This window comes from Danio rerio, chromosome 14, assembly GCF_049306965.1.
Source record: "Danio rerio strain Tuebingen ecotype United States chromosome 14, GRCz12tu, whole genome shotgun sequence".
Taxonomy (NCBI): Eukaryota; Metazoa; Chordata; class Actinopteri; order Cypriniformes; family Danionidae; genus Danio; species Danio rerio.
Window position 1 is genome coordinate 32,739,426 of NC_133189.1, and position 23,075 is coordinate 32,762,500.

The following is a 23,075-nucleotide window of genomic DNA, read 5'->3' on the forward strand; positions in this document are numbered from 1 at the left end:
GAAGGACCATCATTCTAAATGATCAGACTTTGAAGATTACTTGCATAGATTACTTGTTCACTTGGAAAAAAAAACACTGTGCCTTAGTAAACTAAACATTGCACATTTTTGTTTCACATGGACTAAAGAAATTAGGAGAAAAAAAACACCAGGTATATATGGGAATGTGTTTCCCTCATCTGTACATGTAAACCAAAATTGATCTTAATAACAGACATGTATTTTGCTGAATAGTCATTATCAAATGGTCCACGTTTACAAAATAAATGGTTTCTGTTCATGCTGAAATGAAAGCACAGCACATTCCCAGATAGCAATCTTAGAAAAGAAAGCACATTTGTCCATCAAGTTTCTTCTACAGATCTTTCATTTTGACAAGACTTATCTTCAAAATCGCTGGGATTCCCCTTGTGAGAATAGTTCTAAAGTCACTGCCACCCACTGAGAAAAGAGTGGGCCTTCGTATTGATGTAAAATGAGATGTGAAGTGGTCCGTGGAGAAATATGCTTCATGACATTGAAAGCAGTTTTTGGTCACTGCAGAGTTCATTTATGTATGTCTTTGTCCAATAGAAATAATGTAAATAATAATAACAATGTAATGTAATTTTTTTGTAAACTGTGTTGCTCGGGTGTTCTGAGTGGTTGCTAAGGTGCTGCTAGGCGGCTGTTAGGGTGTTTTAGGTGGTTAATAAGGAGTTACTAGGCCATTGCTAAATTGTTCTGAGTGGTTGCTAAGGTGTTCTGTGTGGTTGTTAAGGTGTTGCTAGATGGTTGCTAAGGTGTTCTGAGTGGTTCCTAGGCAGTTGCTAACATAAATTACCATGGTTCTAGTATGATTTAGCATGTTGCTGCTAGCATGTGTCTAGCATAAATTAGCATGTTGTTAGCATGGTTCTAGTATGAACAAGCATGTTGCTAGCATGTTTCTAGTTTAAACTTGCATGTTGCTAGTATGATTATGATTATGCTACAATGATTATATATGTTTGTTATGTTTTTAGTATGGATTAGTATGTTGTTAGTATGTCCAAAGTCAATAGCATTTTTTTACAATGGAAGTCTATGGGACAGTTGCTAGTATGCCGTAAGTGGTTGCTAGGGTGTGGTTAGTAAGTTGAAAGGTGATCAGTGATTGGCAGATTGGTAGTCTGAGTTAAATGAGCCCAAACTTAAGTCTGTATGACAATCTGGTACAAAGTTATGAGATCATAAAGTCTGGTCTAATATTAAGTCAATGGGACTTTTCTAAGTTTTCCAGGTCAGTTTTCGGAAAACTGTAAGTCGAATCAGTTGGGAAAGATATAGCAACTCGAGTCAGACCAGTTTAAAGTAAGTTTGGTTGTTGTAGTATGAACAGTCTAGGAGGAGATGCATATAGAAATTAGTACGATGGACGAGAGAGCTTAACACCCTGCAATTTAAGAAATGCAATTACCAAAAACACCAGCAAATAAAACAAAAACGATCATCATCAATTTGACAGCACACACGTTGCAAATTGGTCACAACACAAACAACTAAAGAAGTTATTATTATAATTAATATTATTGTAATATTATGCCGTGACTGTTGCTCAGTAAAGTGACTGGTGGTCTTTGAAAGGTGAGTTGTTTTCTGTTTATTTAATATCCTGATTACACAACATAAATAAAAAACACATCCATATCTCAGCAGGGTCTGTCATGTTTTTGGGTCCTCTTGAAAATTTTTCGTTGTGTTACGTGTATATTTGCAAGTGTTGTGGCACATTCGCAGCGAGTTTCTTCAGTTGTTTGTGTTGTGAAAAATTTGCAACACGTGTGCTGTCAAATTGATGAAGATTGTTTCTTTATTTGCTGGGGTTTTTGTAATTGCATGTGCTTTCTTAAATTGCAGCGTGTTAAGCTCTCTCGACCCCTGTAAATTACTCTCAGAAGAAGAAAAAGAAGAAGATGGAAGAATAAGTCTGGCTCACAGTCTGACCCACAAATATTCAAAAAGTATAAATTTCCACAACACGATTTCCACAACAAAACAAGCAAACTAAAAAGTACATTTTCCAGCAATAAGTGAAAGCTCAAACTGTTATTTTTGCTTTAATTCATTTTATTTCATGGTTTTAAACTCATATAGATAAATAAATACATTGAACTCAGACATACAGTTCTTTCATACTGTTTCACACAATCAAAAATATTCAACCCGAATAACCATATGCAGACATAAATGGGTGGGTCATGCAGGGTGTGTTTGTTCTGGTACTTTCAGATGTCAACATTTGGCTAAATTTCCACCCAGGCTTGTAGGAAACATGTGCCTCAGCTTAAGTTTTCGAGAGGGGTCAGGCTGCTGATGGGCGGTGTGCAGACACTCCGCTAGAGGGCACTGTCTACATTTTTGCAAATCTGAAAGGGTGTGTTTTGTTTTTCTTGTACAGATCACCTAGCAAATGACTGAATGTTAACCTTTCCCTAAAGCCAATCTAAAGTGTTTTCAAAAACAAAGAGAAAATTGCACTGCAACAACAGTTTTAACTTGTTTGTACATGCTGTATAGGCTTCGTCAGACTCAAACCAAAAAAAAGTTGTTAAAATGGAGATAGATAGGTGAGGCAAATGTATTTGATTACAAATCAGTCTTCATTCAGCAGTTCTGCTGGAATTAATTTAGTGTTCTGCAAACAACAGCACAAAAAAAAATCTACTTTAGTTATCAATATCTCCATGTAAATATTAGTTTGAAAAAAAAAAACAACAGTTGTTGCCAGCATACTGCCCCATAGTATTCATATGTTTCCTAAAATCTAGTCAAACTTCTACATACATTTTTGCAGTCTGTCTAGCGAGATCGATTTAGTGCAGCTGTAATCCAGTAAATTTTGTCACATGTTGCCATCTACTGGTGTTACTTTTATTTTATTGTACAGTCATTCATAGGACTAATCACACACACAACTACCAAAGCACTAGAAAAACAACACCATAGTCCTCTATAGACCCAACCTTCTAATCTGCCAAATGTCAGACCATCCACTGAGAGATTCACTGTGAATTATGAGCGAATCAAAAACAAACATCAAGGAGATTCTAATGTTAAAGTGAAGCCTGAAGGATCACAAAACTGCAATAGCATCTTTACTGTTCCAATGCGTCAACAATCCATTTTTGTGAGAGGTCCAGATCAGCTCCTGTAAGATATCTTCAAAGGAAGATTATGGACCAGCATCCACAGAATATCACAATATTGTGCTGTGTGTTAGTGGACTTCCAATAAACTGGATTAAAAGATCTGAGGGGAAAATCGATCTTGCTCCCTGTTGCATCCTGTAAGCTAACATAATGGAACTTTAAACACTTTCTGTTTCCAGAAAGGGTCATTGAAGGACAAAATGCTAGCATTGAACTATATAACAGCACTGTAAACGATTTCTTGTTAAATTAACAGTAAGTTACTGGCAACAATTATTCAGTAGCTGCTGTATTTCATAAAACAGTAACATTACTGTAATACTAATTACATTAGTATTACATTTACTGTAAAATGTAATACATCATTTTACTGTTGTTGATTTTTACTGTAACACTAATTACTGTAGTGGTGCACATACTGCAAAACTGAAAACAGTATTTTATTGTACATTTTTACCATGAAGAACTACGGTATTTTAACGTTACTTTCATTATTACTGTATAGTATTTTACAGTTATTAAATGTTATTTTATTGTATTTAATAGTGCTACTTTATAATGGGTAAAAAATGTTCAAAAATTGCACAAGTGTTATTTTAACTGTTCACAATAAAGGTTTATTGTGTAAACCATGCTTAAACAATAGCAATAATTCAATATAACAGAGCAACAGAACACTAATAAACAATTGATCATTAGAACCAGTCAACAATTAATGCATCAAAATTTATTACAATTTTAAAAACAGGTAAAAATACTGCTACAAGACAGGAAATGATGAAGGCCAAATGATGTGGAAAGGGTCAGTGAAAAAGGGCAGCAGCATGATGATGATCCTGCAAAAATGACAAGCAAAATCAATCACTGAAGTAAAAACTAATCATGCCTCAAATTATTTAATTAATTCAGAAACGAAACACTGCACTGCTGTTCACTGCACTGCTAGTCAAGTGTCCACACAGGTGTGTAAAAAATAAAGTCTCATCTTAACTTAATGTCCGACTCTGTATAGCTCGAATATCTGATTCCATGATCACACTACTAGTGCTTCCACGGATTTAAAAGGGGTGAACACAGTTCATTCTCACTTTAAAAGGCTACATATTTAAAATTAAATAAATAAAATAATCTAATTTAACGTGACTAATGTTAATTAAATACTTTTAGGCTTTTAACAAGTATAAATCCACTTCTAACTTACAGACAAGATTATGTTAGAGAACATGAAAGCTGTGGGTGATTTTTTTAAATAATGCTAATGATAAGTTACTGATATTTGGTTTGCATAAAACAAAGTAATCACTAAGCATTCATTTTTGGCAAAATCTGCAGAGAGGCTCAGCGACACGAGGAAATGTGTTAAAGTTGAATAGAGAACTAAACAGCAGTCTAGCCTACTATATAAATATTTGTGGTAATATTCTGCTGTCAATTCGTATTACTGTATTTCAATATGCAGCAGTGATGGCATGTCAGCGAGACAAATAAACATTTTATCGAGTTATTTCATACAATTTTTTTTTTTTTTTTATACGAACACCTCTCCAGTTACATTTCCTCAAACTAAATCATCATAACGTTACTGTGCACAGCATCAGTAAAACGTTGAGAATAATTTAAATACTTAATTTTTTAAAACAGTCACTGCTTATTACAAACTAATATTAAAGCTAAGCTTACAGAAATCCTGTATGCATGACAATATAAAGATTTATTACTCACTGATGTCGAAGCACTTCCAGGTCATCAGAGATGTAGACATGACAGAATATGTGCCATCAAATGAGCTCTTGTGCAGCCTTTGTTGGACATCCAGGTAGTATGTTCACCCACACTGTAAGAAACAAAAACAGAAACAATTTATTAAAATATGAGGGATAGTAAACATGTTTGGTCTACAGAGAGAAGAAAATGTTTACTTTAAGCATTGATCCTAATGAATCTATTTCTGAACTACATTTAACCTTATCACGGAAACAGCATTTTTGAGCTTTTAGACCAGGGGTACTCAACCTTGTTTGCTTTAAATTTAGAATTAAAACAATAAATCTCTATGTCAAATAAAATACTTCAGATCTAAATAAAGCAGGTTCTTTTACCTAAAGGTTCCTTCCCTCCAGTTAGTTTGGCTGCAAATCCCTCCACATCTGTGCTTTATTCGGTTCTTGTCTTAAGAGTAACTGGTGTCGCATTCCAGGTCCATCACAATCTGGGCTAGAAGGACAATATGACAAAAGACAAGACACATGTAAATAAAAGTCTCAGAATAAAATATTTAAAAGGAATAGTTTACTATTTTGCCACTATTTACTCCACGTGTTTTAAACTAGTTTGAATTTCTGTTAAACACTAAAGCAGATATTTTTAAGAATGTTAGTAACCAGTAACTATTGACATCCATATTTAAACCAAATTTCTTAAAAAAATACAAGTTTGTGTTCAACGGAACAAATTAAATGTATAACTATTTTGAAACAAGTGGAGGATGCCAAAGATGCTATTATTTTCATTTTTGGGTGAACTGTCCTTTCAATTCAAGTGTCAAGCAATAGTCATAAAAACTGATGTGTCGCTTGAGGAAAACTAAATCAAGTACCTTCTGTGAACAAGCAGAATCATTATGCCATTGTATTCAGCGATTCTCTTTTACATTTTCCCACTATAAAACGATAGCTTCAACATGCAATCCATGTTAACACAAAAATTAATAGCATAAAATAACATATTGAACTAAACTTACAGTTTCCAGGCTGTTTGAAAAAAAAAAACACATATGCCCAGTAAAATTGCTAATAAACACAAAGACAACAGTTATAGAAAAAAATGTCAATAATCAAAATGAGGAAGACATCAACATTACCTTGAACAATCAAGTGAGGAGTGATTGGTAGCATCAGTTTTTCAACATCAATTATTGTAGCTGAAAAAGAGATAAATATAATAAGAGTAAAATAAGACTTATCATTAATTAATCTAAATCTATGGTACAACCATACCAATCTGTATGGGGTTAAAATACATTTGTACACAAATCATTCCCTGACCCCATCAATTTATCTTAGAATAGGATGGATATATATATATATATATATATATATATATATATATATATATATATATATATATATATATATATATATATATATATATATATATAGGGATAATGACTTTGGCTTACATCTGTGTACTCAGAACGTACACTCACCTCAGGTACACCTGAACACCAAAAATTAAATGTACAATTAATGACAAACTATACATCAAGCTCATTAACATTATTGAGAAATATACAATTAATATGTATTTTGTTAATATTAACGTTAGCTTAAAATAATTCAACTGCATTTAATTTTCAGCTCCATTTAATAAAACAGTTAAGACTCATTTCATTATGAGTTTAGTTTAAATAACTAACTTACAGTTGAAAAATTTTACCATAATGATAGCTTAGTCATAATGACTATGTGAAGACCAGAGCTTACCTTAACGGTAAACGTTTAACTTTTCATGGTGACTTCGCCTTCATCTCAGTGTTGTGCTGAAATAGAGAATTCATTAATGCAGTTACAATAAGTTAAAGTTATGTTTTTTCAGGTAACTTAACGTATGGTCAAAAACTCACTCAAGATAAACTCACTGTATCTAATACCTCGCAAACACTACAATGACCGCCTGGCGTCTGTTATTTCTTGTTTAAAATACCGTTTGTAAACGGACAGCGTGACAACATAAGAACCTACAACTAATGTCACTTGGTTAATTCTTTTAAATTACACACACAATACACAGAAATACATACAAAACAATCCTTTAACGGACAGAATTTGACTTTAAAACACTTACCGAGGATGAATTCGCTGGATGAAAGACGACAGGTGAATTTCAAATTAGGAGAGCCGTTGCCTGCATGTCGAGTCGTGTCCGTTCGGTTCTATGAATCGGCTCCTTAGTGAACAGTAAAGAATCGAATCCGTCTAAAACCGATTCCTTTTTGTATATGATTCATTACTATTTCGTTATACTGCTTGGCCACACGCATCTATACACTAATTATACACTAATTGCATATTGCTGAATGTGCTTGTGAACACGTGTGATCAAATAATTCCTGAGCAAATGGTTCAATTCGGTTCAATACGATAGAGTCGCTCGAGTGCTGAACCGAACCAGTGCAAACGTGATATTGATTGCAATATAGTAACATTGTTTTTTATTCACTTTACCAGCGAAATTATTACATATATCTGACCTTGACAATAAGAATAAAGTTTGTTTGAAGTGTTTTGAGAATTAATATTTTTATTTTTTTTCTCCCAGAATTCATTTCACATCAACAAGCAAATGGTAATGGCGGATGAGAAAGCCCAGCTAATATTATAAATATTGCGTTTAATATGTCACGAAATGAAATTTTAACAGTGTTTCATGCGAGAATGTAGTTCTTACAAACTCAAATCTGTGGTTTATTTATAGATATCATTTGTAAATTTTAAGCGTGCTTTGCCGATAGCGGAGATTCTGACCTCCAGGGTGTCCATCATCACTCATGTATCCGGCGAAACGAGGTTATAATCGGCTAGACATGTGAGACTTGCCCCGGTCTTAGATGGCTCTATAATGAATGTGTTATGAAATTTAGTTTTAACCGTTTTTCATGCGGGAATGTAGTTGTTTTAAACTCAAGTCTGTGGTTTATTTATAGAGATGGTGCGTATTTTAAAATATTGTTTTGAAAATGCGGAGATGTGACCTCCATGGTGATGACGGGTGCCCAAACCTCATGAATCCGTCTAAAGCAGGCTGGTCATTCTAACATTTAAGCTGACTTTGGTTTCATGAATCAATTACTTTTGTTCCAGTTTACGTTTTGGTTAAGCACAAAGTTATGTTGATTAAAAATGATTTAATATTTTCATGTTAACCTTATAAAATTAAGGTGCAGTACACCCAAAAATGGAAAACCAGGGGACAGTTTTATGCACTGAAAAGTCTGAAGAAACTGGTTAGTTTATTTTTCTTCACAAAATACTTTTTAAAAAAAATTAAATAAACATAATAATAATAATATAAAGTGTGTGTAGAGTTTTTCATGGTCATTTGCAGTACTATTTAGATGCACAGTAACTGATTTTTTCCCAAAATTCATAGTAAAATCTGCAGTAGCATACTGTTAATCATGTTCACAGTATGGAAATGTTGAGAATACATTATCATGCTGTGAAAACAGCAATATATACAGTAACACACTGTGCACAGCTTATACAGTAAACAACTGTTAAGAAATGCAGTATAATACCGTGAAAACAACAGAAATCGTTTACAGTGAGTCTATACTGTATATCTAAAATACACTTCTATGATATTATCCACAAAATCCCTTTTGTGGTAGATTTTTAAACATTGTGACGAGGGAGGTGTGTCAAAGAGGAAATCAATTATATCAAGCTGAAAATTACATTCTGTCAGATTCAGCTTACATCGTATAGGCGTAAAGACCCTTTAACCTCTCGTCATTGAATAATCTGCTCAGGAGCCACTACAAACTCCATAAAGTGCACTCCGTTGACACCGATCATTTACAAGGACATCTACAATCGCTCTTATTAAACTGCCCCACCACAACCCTAAGACTAGGCAGAGATCGAACCGAGGCTCACAACTCAAGGTCTCCTTCATGTCAGGTAATAAAGTGAAATTATGTGCCATGACACCGCTTTCTAACATGTAATTGCTTTCGACCCGCTCTCATCGTTTGTGATTAATGTGTCACGAGGAATGAGGGAAAATGTGAAAGCTGTTCTCAAGTCAGTGTTTACAATAGGCTACTTAGTAAACTTCTACTTTAAATGTTTAATGTTGTTGAGAAACAGCGTGCTAAAGTCACTTTATTGCTTTCTATGAAAGTTTTTCTGCTACTGAGAAAAATTAGTTTAGCCTAAAGTTTAAAGAATAATACATAGCCACATTGTTTTATATAAAATAACAATTACAAGTCACGTTGTGGAGATATAATGATGCCATATCATATTGTGAGGAGTCTCATTTGCAGTATTTAAAATCACATTGCAAGATATGAAGAAATAAAGTCCTATTATGAATTATAAAGTTGCTATTATGAGAAACAACTTCACATTTCTGTGGTTTTAGGTACCACTGTGGAAATTTTAAATCATGTTATAAAATTATAATAATATTGCATTTTTAATATATCTTTGTATGAGAAATAAAGTCATATTGCATCATATTGCAAATAAAAAAATGTAAATGTATATTTAGTCACTACAAAGAGACAAACTCTTAATTTGAGGTAGCCCCAAATGATTTTTGTTTCCTATAGTCTTGTGCAGTCACATCATGACTCTACTTATAAAGTCATAGTGTCATTTTGTGATTTATAAAGTTGCAATTATGATAAATCATTGCATTTGGGATAATTAGAAGCTCTAATTCTAAATGATAGGTGTCATAGTGGAGCAGGGGTTAGCATGATCACTTCACATCAAGAACGTTGCTGGTTCGAGCCCTGGCTGGGTCAGTTTGCATGTTCTCCACATGTTCGGATGGGTTTCCTTCAGGTGATCCAGTCCAAAAACATGCAGTATAGGTAAATTAAATAAGCTAAATTGACTGTAATGTATGAGTATATCAAAAAGAAAATGAACGAATTCTAAATGAGGTAGTCACTTGTTTTTTCATTATTAGTGTATTCAATTTGCATGTGTTTTTTTGACTTGCACTGTGTTTTTTAAGTGAGAAGGAAAAAAAACAGAAGCTTTTTTTTAAGTGAATGAGTAACATTTAATTAGGATTATTCAAATGATTAATTTACCAATGCTATCTCATGGCAATTCGTAACTTTTTAATTAAGTGGCTAATTCGTAATTGCACAATTTCATTCATACAATTTCGCACGATTTGCTCATCTCCCAATTACTGTTGAATTTAGGGGTGGGGTTTTGGTGTCACGCCTTCTTTTAAAAATTGTACATTTTCATATGAATGAAACGTATGAAATGAATTTATACATATTAGCCACTAAACAGACAAAACGTTAAATAGTTCTCATGAGATCAGGCTGGTAATAACCATAAACTGACGCACTTAACAGCTGACCTGTAATAATCTGTGTGCTGTACAGTTTCATGCTCAGCTTCATGTTGTACAATCCTGATATAAGCCGTTCAGACAGCTGTTGTCCCAGTTATTTTTATCCAAGCGTCCACTCAAGATGGTGAAATCAGGTGCCATCAACCTTTCTAGTACATGAGGCTTTTACTCTTCCACTGGATTAATCCATTTGTTTCCCAGCACAGTTGCGGCTGATGAGTTACATGTAATTTTCAGTGCTGTTTTTAGTCCCTGTGGTCTTGGGTTTGAGCAGAGTTGCATTTTACAGGATGGTGTGTTTGTGATCTGTGCCGTCCTCTGGAGAGGCATCCGGAGCAGGTTAAAGTGCAGGCTACTGTCACCATCTTCCACTTCACTTCTGCAATACTCACTGGTCTTGAGTCAGGGAACAATGGCACATCAATATTTTACAGATCTGACATTAAACAGTAAGACTGTGGGGGTTGTTTTTGTTTGTAGTATTGCTGCTGTGTAGATGTAGAATATTTGAGTATGTTTTTCTTGGTTATTGTACTCATTTTTGGGGACTTGTACTTTATTCAATTGCTAATCAAACTGACTAGTGCGTTTTGCTTGAGTACATTTCAGAAGAAACTGTCATTTTTACTACTTATAATTGTGTTTAAACTAAAATGCAAGTATGTTTTACAATTTATTTTTGCATATTAATATGACAAATAGACAATCAAATATGTGCACTTAATATGCAAAGACCAGCACGTTTTATTTTTTTTTTTACATTTTAAACCAAAATAAAAGGGGGGGGAATAAAGAGACCTCTTGAAAATGCTCTCTCAAACTTCTCTGAATTAACAGCTATATGTGTTTGAGTAAAAACGAATGAAATTTAGACTAAATGTCAATTAATGCTGTCATTTAGAGCTTTAGATTTTGCACTTAAAAAAACGCATATGAAAAAACAAAATATGAGTTGTTTTCATTCATTCATTAATTTATTTATTTTTTCGCTTAGTCCCTTTATTGATCTGGGGTCGCCACAGTAGAATGAACTGCCAACTTATCCAGCATATTTTTAATGCAGCGGATGCTCTTCCAGCTGCAACCCATCACTGGAAAACACCCATACACACTCAATCACACACATACTCTACAGCCAATTTAGCTTACCCAATTCACCTGTACAGCATGTTTTTGGACTGTGGGGGAAAGAGAAGCACCCGGAGGAAACCCGCGGGGAGAACATGTAAACTCCACACAGAAATGCCATCTGACTCAGCCAAGGCTCAAACCAGCAACCTTCATGTTGTGAGGCAATCATGTTACTCACTTTGCCACCACGCCTGCTTTTTTTTTTTTTTTTTTGAAAAACACAATGCCTAAGACTTAAGAGAGCAATATTTGGTTAAATAATCCCGATTTTGAATTATAGCACTTTTGTTATTGAAAACAGTTGTTATTCTGACCCACTGATATTTTCAAAAAACAAAACAAAATATACATATATAGTCAGAAATTCATAAATAAATCAAATATGAACATTTACAGTATCTCAAACCTAATTTATTTATTTATTATTTTATTTTGACTGTATATCCATTAGATTTCTGTTTAGTATGGCAGAATGCACAAGATGATGTCAATTATTCAAATATTAATATTCGATAATTGTTATGAAATAAATTACTGAAGTGTTTAAAAGAACATTCTATGTTCAATTAGTTGGATAAATGGTTTTATAATTATACTGACTGTTCCACTCTTTGCAAATTTAATTGTTGTGTTTTTAAAATATGTTTTTTGATTTTGCAGTTTAACTTTATGTTTTCCGCAACATTTAGGCTCAATTTGAAAATGTAGCTAAATACATTACTGAAGATTGGGAATTATATAGCCAGAGGTACGTATGGCTGCATCTCGTCTTTAAAATTAACGCTACAGGGTGGTATGACGCTGCTCCTTTTTGCGCTTACCTCGGCTAACCGCTTAGTGTGGGTCAATCGGTGCTTTTAAAAACACTATTGGTTGGGTTTAGAAAGGGGGAGGGAAGGTTAGTCATTCAGTCATTAAGTCGACAGCAGCCTCTGGTGGAATTATGTGAGAACAGCACTCGCAAGATAAATTTGAGATCTCAAAAAGAGTACACAGCAGCCTCTAGTAGATTCACAAAAACAAAAACTGCAAAAAACGTAGCTCATGGGGTGTATTTGGTGCTCTCCAGAAATGTATATAGCAGAACTAAACCTTTTATATATTTCTGACTAATTATTTTTTTATATTTTTTAAGAAGTTAAATGTTCTCTCTCATATTAAATATGCTTAAGTACATACAAATGTCATACATTTTTACATTCACTCAAGTTTATTTTCAGCAAGATACATTTAATTGAGTAATTGTTTCAGTCAGTATCTGTACTTTTACTTGAGTATCATTTTTGAGTAATTTTTGTATGAGCATCTACTTGAATGCAAAGAACTGTTTTCTTTTAATTTCCTTCCAGTGGTCTTGAATGAAATCAGAAAAAGTGGGTTGGAGATTTACAGTACTGCTGGAACCAATGTATTTTCCATAAAAATATTCTTTGATAAGCAAAAAAAAAGGAATTCAATACTCAATTAAACACATGTGTGAGAAGCAGTCTGTGGTATCTATCAGAGAAATCTTTCACCGATGTAGGCCAGACATGTGCTGTCTATTAAAGGTCAAGGGAAGCATGTTTGCCTGAGTTTCCTGCCATTCTCTCTTCTTCCTTTTTCAGTGGAATATCAGGACTTTTAAAGAGTACCTTCCTAAATGAGGCTGCTTGAAAAAGATTATTACACATAGTCTACACGAAAAATAATGACAGATTAAATTACCAATTGACTGTAATAATAATAATAATAATAATAATGTGGGCAGAGCTGTCGTGCAGTGGGTAGCACTGTTGCCTCACAGCAAGAAGCTTGCTGGTTTGAGTCTTGGCTGGTTCAGTTGGCATTTCTGTGTGGAGTTTGCATGTTCTCCTCATGTATGCATGGGTTTTCCCCCACAGTTCAAAGGCATGCGCTATAGGTGAATTGGGTATGCTTAAATTGTCTGTAGTGTATGAGTGTGAATGAGAGTTTATGGGTGTTTCCAAATGAGGGGTTGCAGCTGGACATATGCTGGATAAGATTATTTTATTCCGCTGTGGCGACCCTTGATTAATAAAGGGACTAAGCCGAAAAGAAAATGAATGAATGAATGAATAACAATAATAATATTACAATTTAAATTGCTATTGAATAATTTTCAGTTTCTCTAAATGCATGATTTATATTTGTATGAGCTTTTTTGCTTATTCTCTACCCTACCTTTAATAAAAAGAATTCTGAATGTAATATAAAACTGATGTTCCTTGAAGCATTTTTTATTTTATTTGCCTTTTCTGCATATAATAATAAAGATGTAAAAAATATCAGACATTCATGTTTAGTTTTAGAAATATTAAGTTGTTCAAACCCATGCCTCAAAATCTAGTAAATCCATGGAAGCTGACAAAAGCAATCTCCTCGTTTTTTTCCATGTGTTTGTGTGTGAGTGATTAATGTACAGCAGGAAAATAAGAATTGAACACATTACCTGAAAAAAATTTGTTTCTAAGGGAGCTGTTAACATGACATTGGCCCAGATTTTAGTAAAAATCTGAACAATACAAACATACAAATAAAACAAAACAAAAACAAAATTGAAAAATGAGTTATGTGTAATAACGAAATCACACAATGCAAGATTACTGAACTACTGAAATGTATATGGAGAATAGAGTCATTTGCATTGCTTATGCGTATTTTTTTCCTAGACTCACCCCCAGCAGTCTAAAATTCTTGAACATTCTGTGGGTCGCTTCTACATGAACTCTAATCCTAATCTTTATTTTCTATTACATTCAGGTCAAGTGATTGCTGGGCCATTCTAGCAGCTTTGTTTTTTTTTCTGACACCAATTGAGAGTTTCCTTGGCTGTGTTTGGGATCATTATCTTGATGAATTGTCTACCCTGGTTTCATCTTCATCATCTTAGAAATGCAAGTGTGGGGATTTGCACTAAAGAGGGGCAGGGTTGTTTTCTAAAAACTGAGATTTCACCTTTCCATGCCTCTTTACACCTCCCTTTTTTCATAAGTTCAATACTTTTCCCGTGCCATTTCATTTTATTAGCACTGTTGCCTCACAGCAAAAAGTTGCTGGTGTGAGAGTCGGCTATGCTGGGCTCCTCTTCAGTTTCCCCCACAGTCCAAAGACATGCACTATTGGTGAACTGGATTAACTAAATTGGCCGTAGTGTATGATGTGTGTGTATGTGAGAGTGCATGTGTGTTTCCCAGGTTTGCAGCTGAAAGGGCACCCACTGTGTACAACAAATGCGAAATAGTTGGTGGTTCATTCCACTGTGGTGACCCCTGATAAATAAGGGACTAAGCTAAAGGAAAATGAATGAATGAAATTTGTGAATTTCAAGTGTACTGTTGTGCTTGATCATTTTTATTCGCAGTACATCTATAATCTGTAAAATATATGTTCCTAATAAAATCCAATTATATCCATTATTTTAAAAGAAATCAGAAATCACTCATGCTCTTCAAATATTAGACAGACTCACCACTGCAATCTTGATATAAATCTGTAAAATCACATTTAATATGCACAATATATCTGAATACAATCTAAGCAAGTTATAATTAGAAGACACGGAAGAAAACAACAACATAAGTGACTAAGAAGAAAAGTCAGCTTGTCATTTTCCAGAAACTTTTTCATTATTTTATTCTAAAGATGCATGTCAAAAACGCCAGCTCAAAAACAAAGACTCTTAATTAGGATCCTAGCCTCATTTTTTTTAACAATGTGCAAACAAAAAAGCAAGAAGAAAGCAGTGGAACACACATGCAGAAATCAATCTATAATGCATCACACATCGTACAAAGCCCCGAAGACGCAGATGACAAGCTCTCCCAGTGGCTGGTTTTCCTATATAGATGAAATATTGACAGGTTTTAAAGTGACAAGGCATAGAGGTGATCGCAACTTAAAGCGCTTTCAGGCCTGTCTGCATCTATTCTAGTCTCATCCACTTACCCAAATGCATTGATGGATAAATAAAGAAACACCCATGACAATCCATCAGTCTTATGGACATTTTTTTAAAAGCTCTATCTTGAATGACTCTTCTCACTCAATGTTTTACTCTTTCCAGAACATAACATGAAAAATAAATGTATTTTGTGGGAATATAAGTTTACATTTTTAATCTTCTGAGATGTTTTTCTCAGTGCATAGTTAAAAATCAGGTTTTTGTGCTTGTAAAATGGGGTTTCATTCCTGGCTAGTCTTTTTATTTCACTTTCACTATAACACACACACACACACACAAACACACACACACACACACACACACACACACACACACAAAGAGGTTTAACATAAGCAAGGTCTTGGCATATGAAATGCTTGAAGAAACAGCCCAACCTGATACCATCTTGAGTGAGTATATCTCTAAGTATAATCAACACATATCAGCTTTTTCTGAGATATTAAAGCAAATTGCTTACTGTAAAACGGCCAAAACCACATTCTCTGAGGACATTTCTCTCATTTTATTCTGGCAAAGTGTCAAACGATGCAGTTTTCCCTTGCTAATGCTGGCTTGATAACACACTATTCTCTGGAGGCAGATTGTGAACATTCTTAAATGAAATATAATACAGAAGGTCATTCATACAATTGCACGTGCCAATTTCTCAATCACAGTGACTAATTCCCTGCTGGAATGATCTGGACAAGTTTAAGGGAAAACGCCTTAAGTGGAAAACAACTGCAGCTGTGGCCCATAAATTTACAAATTCTACACCAGTCCTTGGTTTTTTTATATTTCAGAAGTGGAGCGAAATCACTGTAGGAAATGTTCAAGTGGTATTCTCTACTGCTATCTCATTTATAATCGTTGTCTAATGAATATGTTGAGAGATAATTTAGTTTATATGAGCTCTGGGCAGAAGAAATGGGTAAAATCTTTTCTTTTTTCCAAGTAGCTTATAAATTTCTGCTTTTAGTGTGTAGTGAGTTTAAAAGGCAGCAGTTTTATATTCCAGGCCTTGGGATGTGACTAATGGTGCCAAGATGAGAAACTATGATATTTTCATTTTCTGGATTGGTTTGTTACACATTTTCTTACTATATAGTGCCACCTACTGGTCATATGAGGTAACGATTTCGGAGTGCTGAGTGCTTGTTGAAAAAGTCAAATTTTTCACATCACAAAAGGAGAACAATGTTTCACAATTCATGAGTCTTTACCTAAATTGGAACAGCATGATTCAGCATGTGGTCTCCTGGTCAAGGTTGAATATGAGATAGCAGGTCTCCAGATGGTCAGTACCGATCATGTGCTGAAACTGTGGCTGCAGGTCTTCTGGTGTGAGGCCATTCAGAAAGTGCTCACTGATTTCCTCATAGACTGAGGCTCCAACATCCTCTACAAATCCAAAACACGGGACAGATATTAGCATGTAGAGACACTCTCAGAACCAAATATATTTGTATTAGTGTTATATACATCAAAAATCTTGTTAGACATACTTATAAAAATAATAATCCTCAAAAGAAATATTAAAAGAATGAAATTATTGAAATATTAATTGATTTAATTTGCATTTTTACACCACTATGTTTGACAATTTTGTCAGCACAAAAGTTTAAAATGTAATAAAATGTAGTGTAATTAATTTGTCTTTTATTTATATTTATAAATATATATTCATAATCAGTGTGGTGTTTCTTCTTTTTAAAATATCAGTTACGCTGAATTATGATGGAACATTATTTTATTCATAATTTGACATTTCATTTTTAAGATTTTTTTTTTTAAATAAATGAGTCACTTGCATTTGATTTCTATGCATATACAGTAAAATCACTTTAGTAAATTCTATTTAATGATGTCACCAAAATTGAGTTCATTAAATCATTTTCTTTTTAGCTTAGTCCCTTTAATAATCAGGGGTCGCACAGCAGAATGAACCGCCAACTTATCCAGCATATGTTTTACGCAGCGGATGCCCTTCCAGCTGCAACCCAGCACTAGGAAACACCCATACACTCTCATTCACACATATATTACGCACAATTTAGCTTACCCAATTCACCTATAGTGCATGTGATAGTAATAGTAAAGATTAGTTTCTTTAATCAATAACTTGCTCTCTGCTACCTTCATGTAAAATTAACATTTGAATCATTTGACCGTTAATACTAAAATTTAGTTTTGCTTCACAGAAATCTGTAAAGTGGTTTTTCATGAGGGTGAAAAAGTAATACCCACATATTTCTCTCATTTAAAATGATCAGATGAACTAAATATACTGACCTGCAGGTCCGTAGCCACGGTATACGAGTGGTTCAAAAGACACACCCCTCACTGACAAATTTCCAGAATTTGTCCTATACGTGAGCTCATTTGTCAGATTTTGACTGCTATGCAACCATAAATTATGAAAATAACCCATCGATAAATGCTTTAAGACCAAGTAAAATTCTCTGTTGGCTGTCGTGATTTTAGCTAATCAGTTTTGACCAATGCTAACAATTATGTTTCATGAGTCCAACATCTAGCTATCCATGAAAGCATACAATCTGACATGTGACATCATGTTTAAGAAAACATTTTACAAGTTACTTTTATTCAAAATCTTGGACCTTATTCTTGAAGCAAAAAATGACCATTAAAAATGTGTAAAAAGTGGCCCATATTAAATAAATTTGAAAACTAGTTTGACTATAAGCTCTACATTATTATTATATTATTATCATATTCAAGTGGTCAATTCTGACTGAGGAAAGTTAAATGTGCTAGCCAGTTTACTTGCCTAATAAATGACAATAGACTACAGTTTTTATTTTAAAACTTTAACAGATTCCTAATTTCTTTTTCTAATTATATTGGGTGGTTATAAATTAGCATTTTAAAAATAAAAGTTTATTATTATTTTTCATTCTAAATCTTTAGGAAATATTTTTTGTACATCTAAAAGTGTGGTTATGATGACCATCTAACAAGCTAATCCAGCTAAAATAGTGCTTAAAATATCACTAAAATGCAGTATTTAGATCTAATAATTACATAAAAAATAAAGTGAGTAACTGCAAAAAGGTCCACTTTTTGAGAAAAACAGAACCATCCCATTTCATTAGGTTGGCTATGGGCCTGAAGTAGACTTGTATTGGACAACTATCTGTATAAAGTTTTATACATAAAATATACATTTTATACTATTTATACTTTACTGACAGATTTTTTTGGGCCCACAAAATAACATTGACTTTTGGCAAATGTAACCACACCATGAAGTAAAATATACTATATATATTTACCCATGTATTTCTCCTTTAACATTTTCATGGTGACAGAGAAACCATCTGCATCTTTAAGCTCCAGCTCCACATCAAACACATCATTCTCAGATGAAGAGTTAATGACATCTCTGGCGTAGCTGACCACTTCTGCCAGGTCATCATCCTCAGCTTCTTCAAAGTCATCCGGGTAGTCAGAAATCTCCTCGTCTTCAAATACAGCTGTCAAAAGATAAGGAAAAAACACACAGAAAGTAGCACCAACAAAAAATATGAAGTCGTTCTTAGATCACCATCAGCCTACGCCTGTTGCCTTGGAGATACAAATAACAATAATAAAATAATGGAAAATTTAATTCATATGATTGTGTCACATTTTCTGCCTGATTTTACCAAGAGCAACATTTCTGGATCAACATGGGACAAGTTTACAATCTGCATCATTGTTATTCACATCTATGATTTTCCTCCAATTTTAAAAATAGATTACAGGCAGAGTTGGGAGTAAGAATTAGGTTTTGATTCTATTTTTGGAAAGGAGTGATATTCAAGGATCAATAAAATATGTCTAGCAAAATCAATGTTCTACTCTCTTACCACTAGATTCCTCAAATGCCTCTTCAGCCACATTGGCAAGGCTGGAGGAGCCATCTTCTCTCGAAACATCCTCAGAGGATGCATAGCTATCGTGTTCGTCAAAGTCCTCTGAATAATCCGACTCTGTTCCTTCATGGGCCACTTCCTCCTCAGCAATGCCTGACATCTCTATTTCCAGTGTCTTATCAAAGACAGCTGAGGCACAATCTGTTCTGCTTTCCATATCTACAGTAAAGTCTTCTTTAGTTTGAGGTCTGGATTCAGCATTCACCTTTGTAAGTTCTTTTTCCTGATTTGTGATGAAGTTTCCCAGATGTTCTTGCACATAGGTCATGCTAAGTATGCTAGCTGCGCTTGGTCTGTTCTCAGGAACCAAGGTCAGCATTTTCTCGATTAATGTATGGATGTCTTCTGAGTACATCTCAGGGACTTTGATGTACTCCCCTTTTATGATCTTGTAAAAGAGACTTAGGAGATTTTTGGCTTGAAACGCTGGTTTGAGTGCACAGAGCTCATATAGTAGGCAGCCAACGGCCCATATGTCAGATTTGGTGCTGTATGGGACATCCTGACAGAGTTCGGGACTCAGATAACTGGGGGTTCCAACACAAGTGGAGGCCATATCAAGTGTGTGATTCATAATCTTTGATATTCCAAAATCCCCAAGCTTGATCACGCCTCTTTTGGTTAACAGCACATTGGAAGGTTTGATGTCTCTGTGAAGGATCTTTTCAGAGTGGATGTAACTGACAGCCATGACCACTTGCACAAACCAGTCCATGATTTTGGATTCTGTAAAGTGTTCTCCACATTTCTGCTCTTTAATGTGGTCATCTAGTGTTCCACCATCACAATAATCCATGACGATGTAAATACTTTCATTAGTTGCGTCAAAGAACGTGTCAATCCATGTTATAATATGAGGATGCTTCAAGCTGCGAAGAATTACCGCCTCTTGCAACACAACGTCTTTGGTCTTTGTTTTTCTGGAACTGTCCACGTGTATTCTCTTGACTGCACATAACTTCTTTGTGTCAACATGTTTCATCAGTGACACAACGCCTGCTCCTCCTTGGCCAAGAGTCAGGACTTTATCATATTTCTCCATATCTTGATGATATCAGTTCATCAAGCATCTTCTTTATGCCTTTGCTGGTTGCAGGAACATTTCTTTAGTCTTGATGAGCAGGATATGATTATCACCACTCATCTGTGGAGATCAGCAATAGTCTGGCTTAGGGAAACAATAGTGTAGAGTGTTAATGTAGAATTTAGAAACCCTTGATCCATTTCTTGTCGGCTTAGTCCCTTTATTAATCTGGGTTCGCCACAGCGGAATGAACCACCAACTTATCCACCAAGATTTTACGCAGCGGATGCCCTTCCAGCCGCAACCCATCTCTGGGAAACATCCACACACACACACACACACACACACACACACTACGGACAATTTAGCCTACCCAATTCACCTGTACCGCATGTCTTTAGACTGTGGGGGAAACCGGAGTAAACCCACGCGAACACAGGGAGAACATGCAAACTCCACACAGAAACGCCAACTGAGCCGAGGCTCGAACCAGCGACCCAGCGACTTTCTTGCTGTGAGGCGAACGTGCTACCCACTGCGTCGCCCGAAACCCTTGATCTTGTAACAGAAGTCGTTGTTCAATAAAACTTTACTGCACATGCTCGCACTGTAATTTTTAGTAAATAAATAAATTCTTCGATAGAATTTTGGCTACATGTAAATAAATCATATGGCACCTCTTGTTGGATCCACAGTACTTGTTGTGAATTTAAATAAATAAGAAAAGAAAAAGTGACTTTGATTCCTTAGCGAACTTTAAGTATCTAGTAAATATACTTTTAGATACTGGCCTCTTACAGTTGCTTTACAGCTTATAAAGAAACTGGTGAAACTGCTGGCTAATAATGCTGTCCAGAACTTACTGTAACTTATGACACAGTATTTTTAGAAATGTCTGCATTTAAAGAGTTCAGATGCAAAACGCTCTAAGTACCGTCTGAAATTTCCATCAAAATGAAAATGTTTCTCAGCCTCTTTTGTTTATATTAAGATATTTCACTTTAAATACCAGGAAAATGACTTATTATTTGCCATAAAAGTAATACTACTTAACTATGCACACATGAGCCTGGTAAATATATATAAATAAATAAATTAATTAATTTAAAAAAAAAAAATATATATATATATATATATTTTATCAAACGAGTGCAGTGCAAAATGGCTGTATATCGGCACTGGTGGGAGGCATGCGTTGCGTGCGGTATACAGCCATATCGCACTGCTACGAGTGTGATATTGCATTTATACAACAGTTTGATGGCATAATTGTGTATATAAAAACAAAATCAAACATGGAGAGTCTCAAAAACCCTTTTGTATGAGGAACTACTTTCTTCCGGATTCAAATCATAAGCTGACAGTTAAACAGTTGAGCGTGCATCTTTTAAACTTTAGATCTGTAGTGTCTGCTTTTTGCTGGCTGTATGAGGGCGGTATAATACACAAAGGGTAAAGAGACTGTAAAGCAGGTCGCACACCAGAAGTGCCGCTCAGCGGCGCGCCGCACAGCGCCATGCATTTTAGAATACTAAACATAGGTTTCTATCAGGATACACACACCGGCGCTGCAAGTCGGCGGCTGTCGGCAGCGCCCGTCCACGGCTCAGGACGCAGTTCATTTTTCAGCCGCGCCACAGAGCGCCATCTGATTAGTTTCATGTTAAATATCATTCGAATGTGCACGTCTGGTGTGTGATACTTTAAACTGTCATGTGCGCGCCGTGTCTCAGCACTTCTGGTGTGAGACCTGCTTAAGAGTTCTGATATTGCAGAATATCGCACGGCTATCAGCCAATCAGATTTGAGAACCAGACAGAACTGTTGTTTAAATATATATATATTGTGTTCATTTATTATATGTTATAATGTAATAATGTAAATATGCGCAATTATTTTAGACCAAAGTTTGAATTAAAAAAAATTTCTTAAAGGACACATTGGAGTTTTAGCTCATCATCATCATCTTTTTTATGTGTCATAAAATGGAAGAGAATCTCTCGGGAGCGCGCTTAGTCATATGGTTGTCACTTTGCCACAAAAAGGCCCTACGTCCTTTATAAACAATCTACAAATTTTCATAGGCAACCTAGAAAGTTAGGGCAGGTCTCGTAACGTTATGTACAATATTGTTGTTTCGTTAGCAGCTGCTTAACATTACACATTAGCTATAAATATGCAATGCATAACATTTTATACAGCTGTCTTTAAGTAAAAACTGAAACAAACTAAAAAAAAACATATTTCAAAGTATTTTATTACCTTTGTGTTATCATTCCTTATTGACAAAAACTATTTCCTGTATTTGTTTAGAAAACGCGTAGTTGCCACCAGACTTCTAGGCATGACATTCTAAGCTCTTTGTTCCAGGTCAGGAGCAAAAGGCAGGCTGTGTTGTCTTCATGTTACTATAGCAACAGCAGCTTCTCAACAAACATGAATGTGATTCGTTATACTCTTTAGCTAATAACTCGCTTATTTAAGGCTTATCCGATAACATGCATCATTTTATCTTAGTACAGTAATAATTTATGCCTGACAAAAATAGGTTTTATTATCATGAGGGGTCTGGGTTGTTCACAAGCATCCTTGGCACATTTGCGCAGAAATAGTTAAACCTACCTGTTTTTGTAGCTTACAATAAGAAATCTCTGTTCTCAAAGCTCTGCATGTTTTGTTTAGTATTCGAGTCATCATCATAGTCAAAGAGAAATGATCTTCAGTTTAGAATAACCGAAAACTGATCGTGTCTCTTTTAGTGT

The 23,075-nt window shown here is 34.8% G+C and overlaps 1 protein-coding gene and 1 long non-coding RNA gene across 18 annotated transcripts in view; both read right to left on the bottom strand.

Moving 5' to 3' along the window:
- The window catches only part of nek12 (NIMA-related kinase 12), a 31,923-nt gene extending 8,862 nt beyond the window's left edge, over positions 1 to 23,061 (bottom strand). For 2 of the 14 annotated variants that reach the window (XR_012389511.1, XM_073921402.1), the window contains exons 1-4: positions 22,576 to 22,715; positions 19,224 to 20,457; positions 18,648 to 18,848; positions 16,575 to 16,752 (exon numbers count right to left, since the gene is read on the bottom strand). Coding sequence is in view for 12 of the 14 variants with exons in the window: in XM_073921402.1 (XP_073777503.1) it covers positions 16,595 to 16,752; positions 18,648 to 18,848; positions 19,224 to 20,331 (1,467 nt within the window). In the remaining 2 variants the exon portion in view is untranslated. 14 annotated transcript variants of the gene reach the window in all.
- Positions 3,776 to 7,110, bottom strand: LOC141377500 (uncharacterized). Of its 4 annotated transcripts, XR_012389688.1 has the most exons (6): positions 7,014 to 7,110; positions 6,653 to 6,708; positions 6,031 to 6,090; positions 5,270 to 5,384; positions 4,893 to 5,004; positions 3,776 to 4,006 (listed from the first exon to the last, which is right to left on the bottom strand). It is a non-coding gene; the product is annotated as an uncharacterized lncRNA (long non-coding RNA). The 4 variants fall into 4 exon arrangements; XR_012389689.1 differs by lacking the exon at positions 6,031 to 6,090 and having other exon boundaries at positions 3,814 to 4,006; XR_012389687.1 differs by having other exon boundaries at positions 3,814 to 4,006; positions 6,653 to 7,110.
- Positions 23,062 to 23,075: the final 14 nt, after the last annotated feature.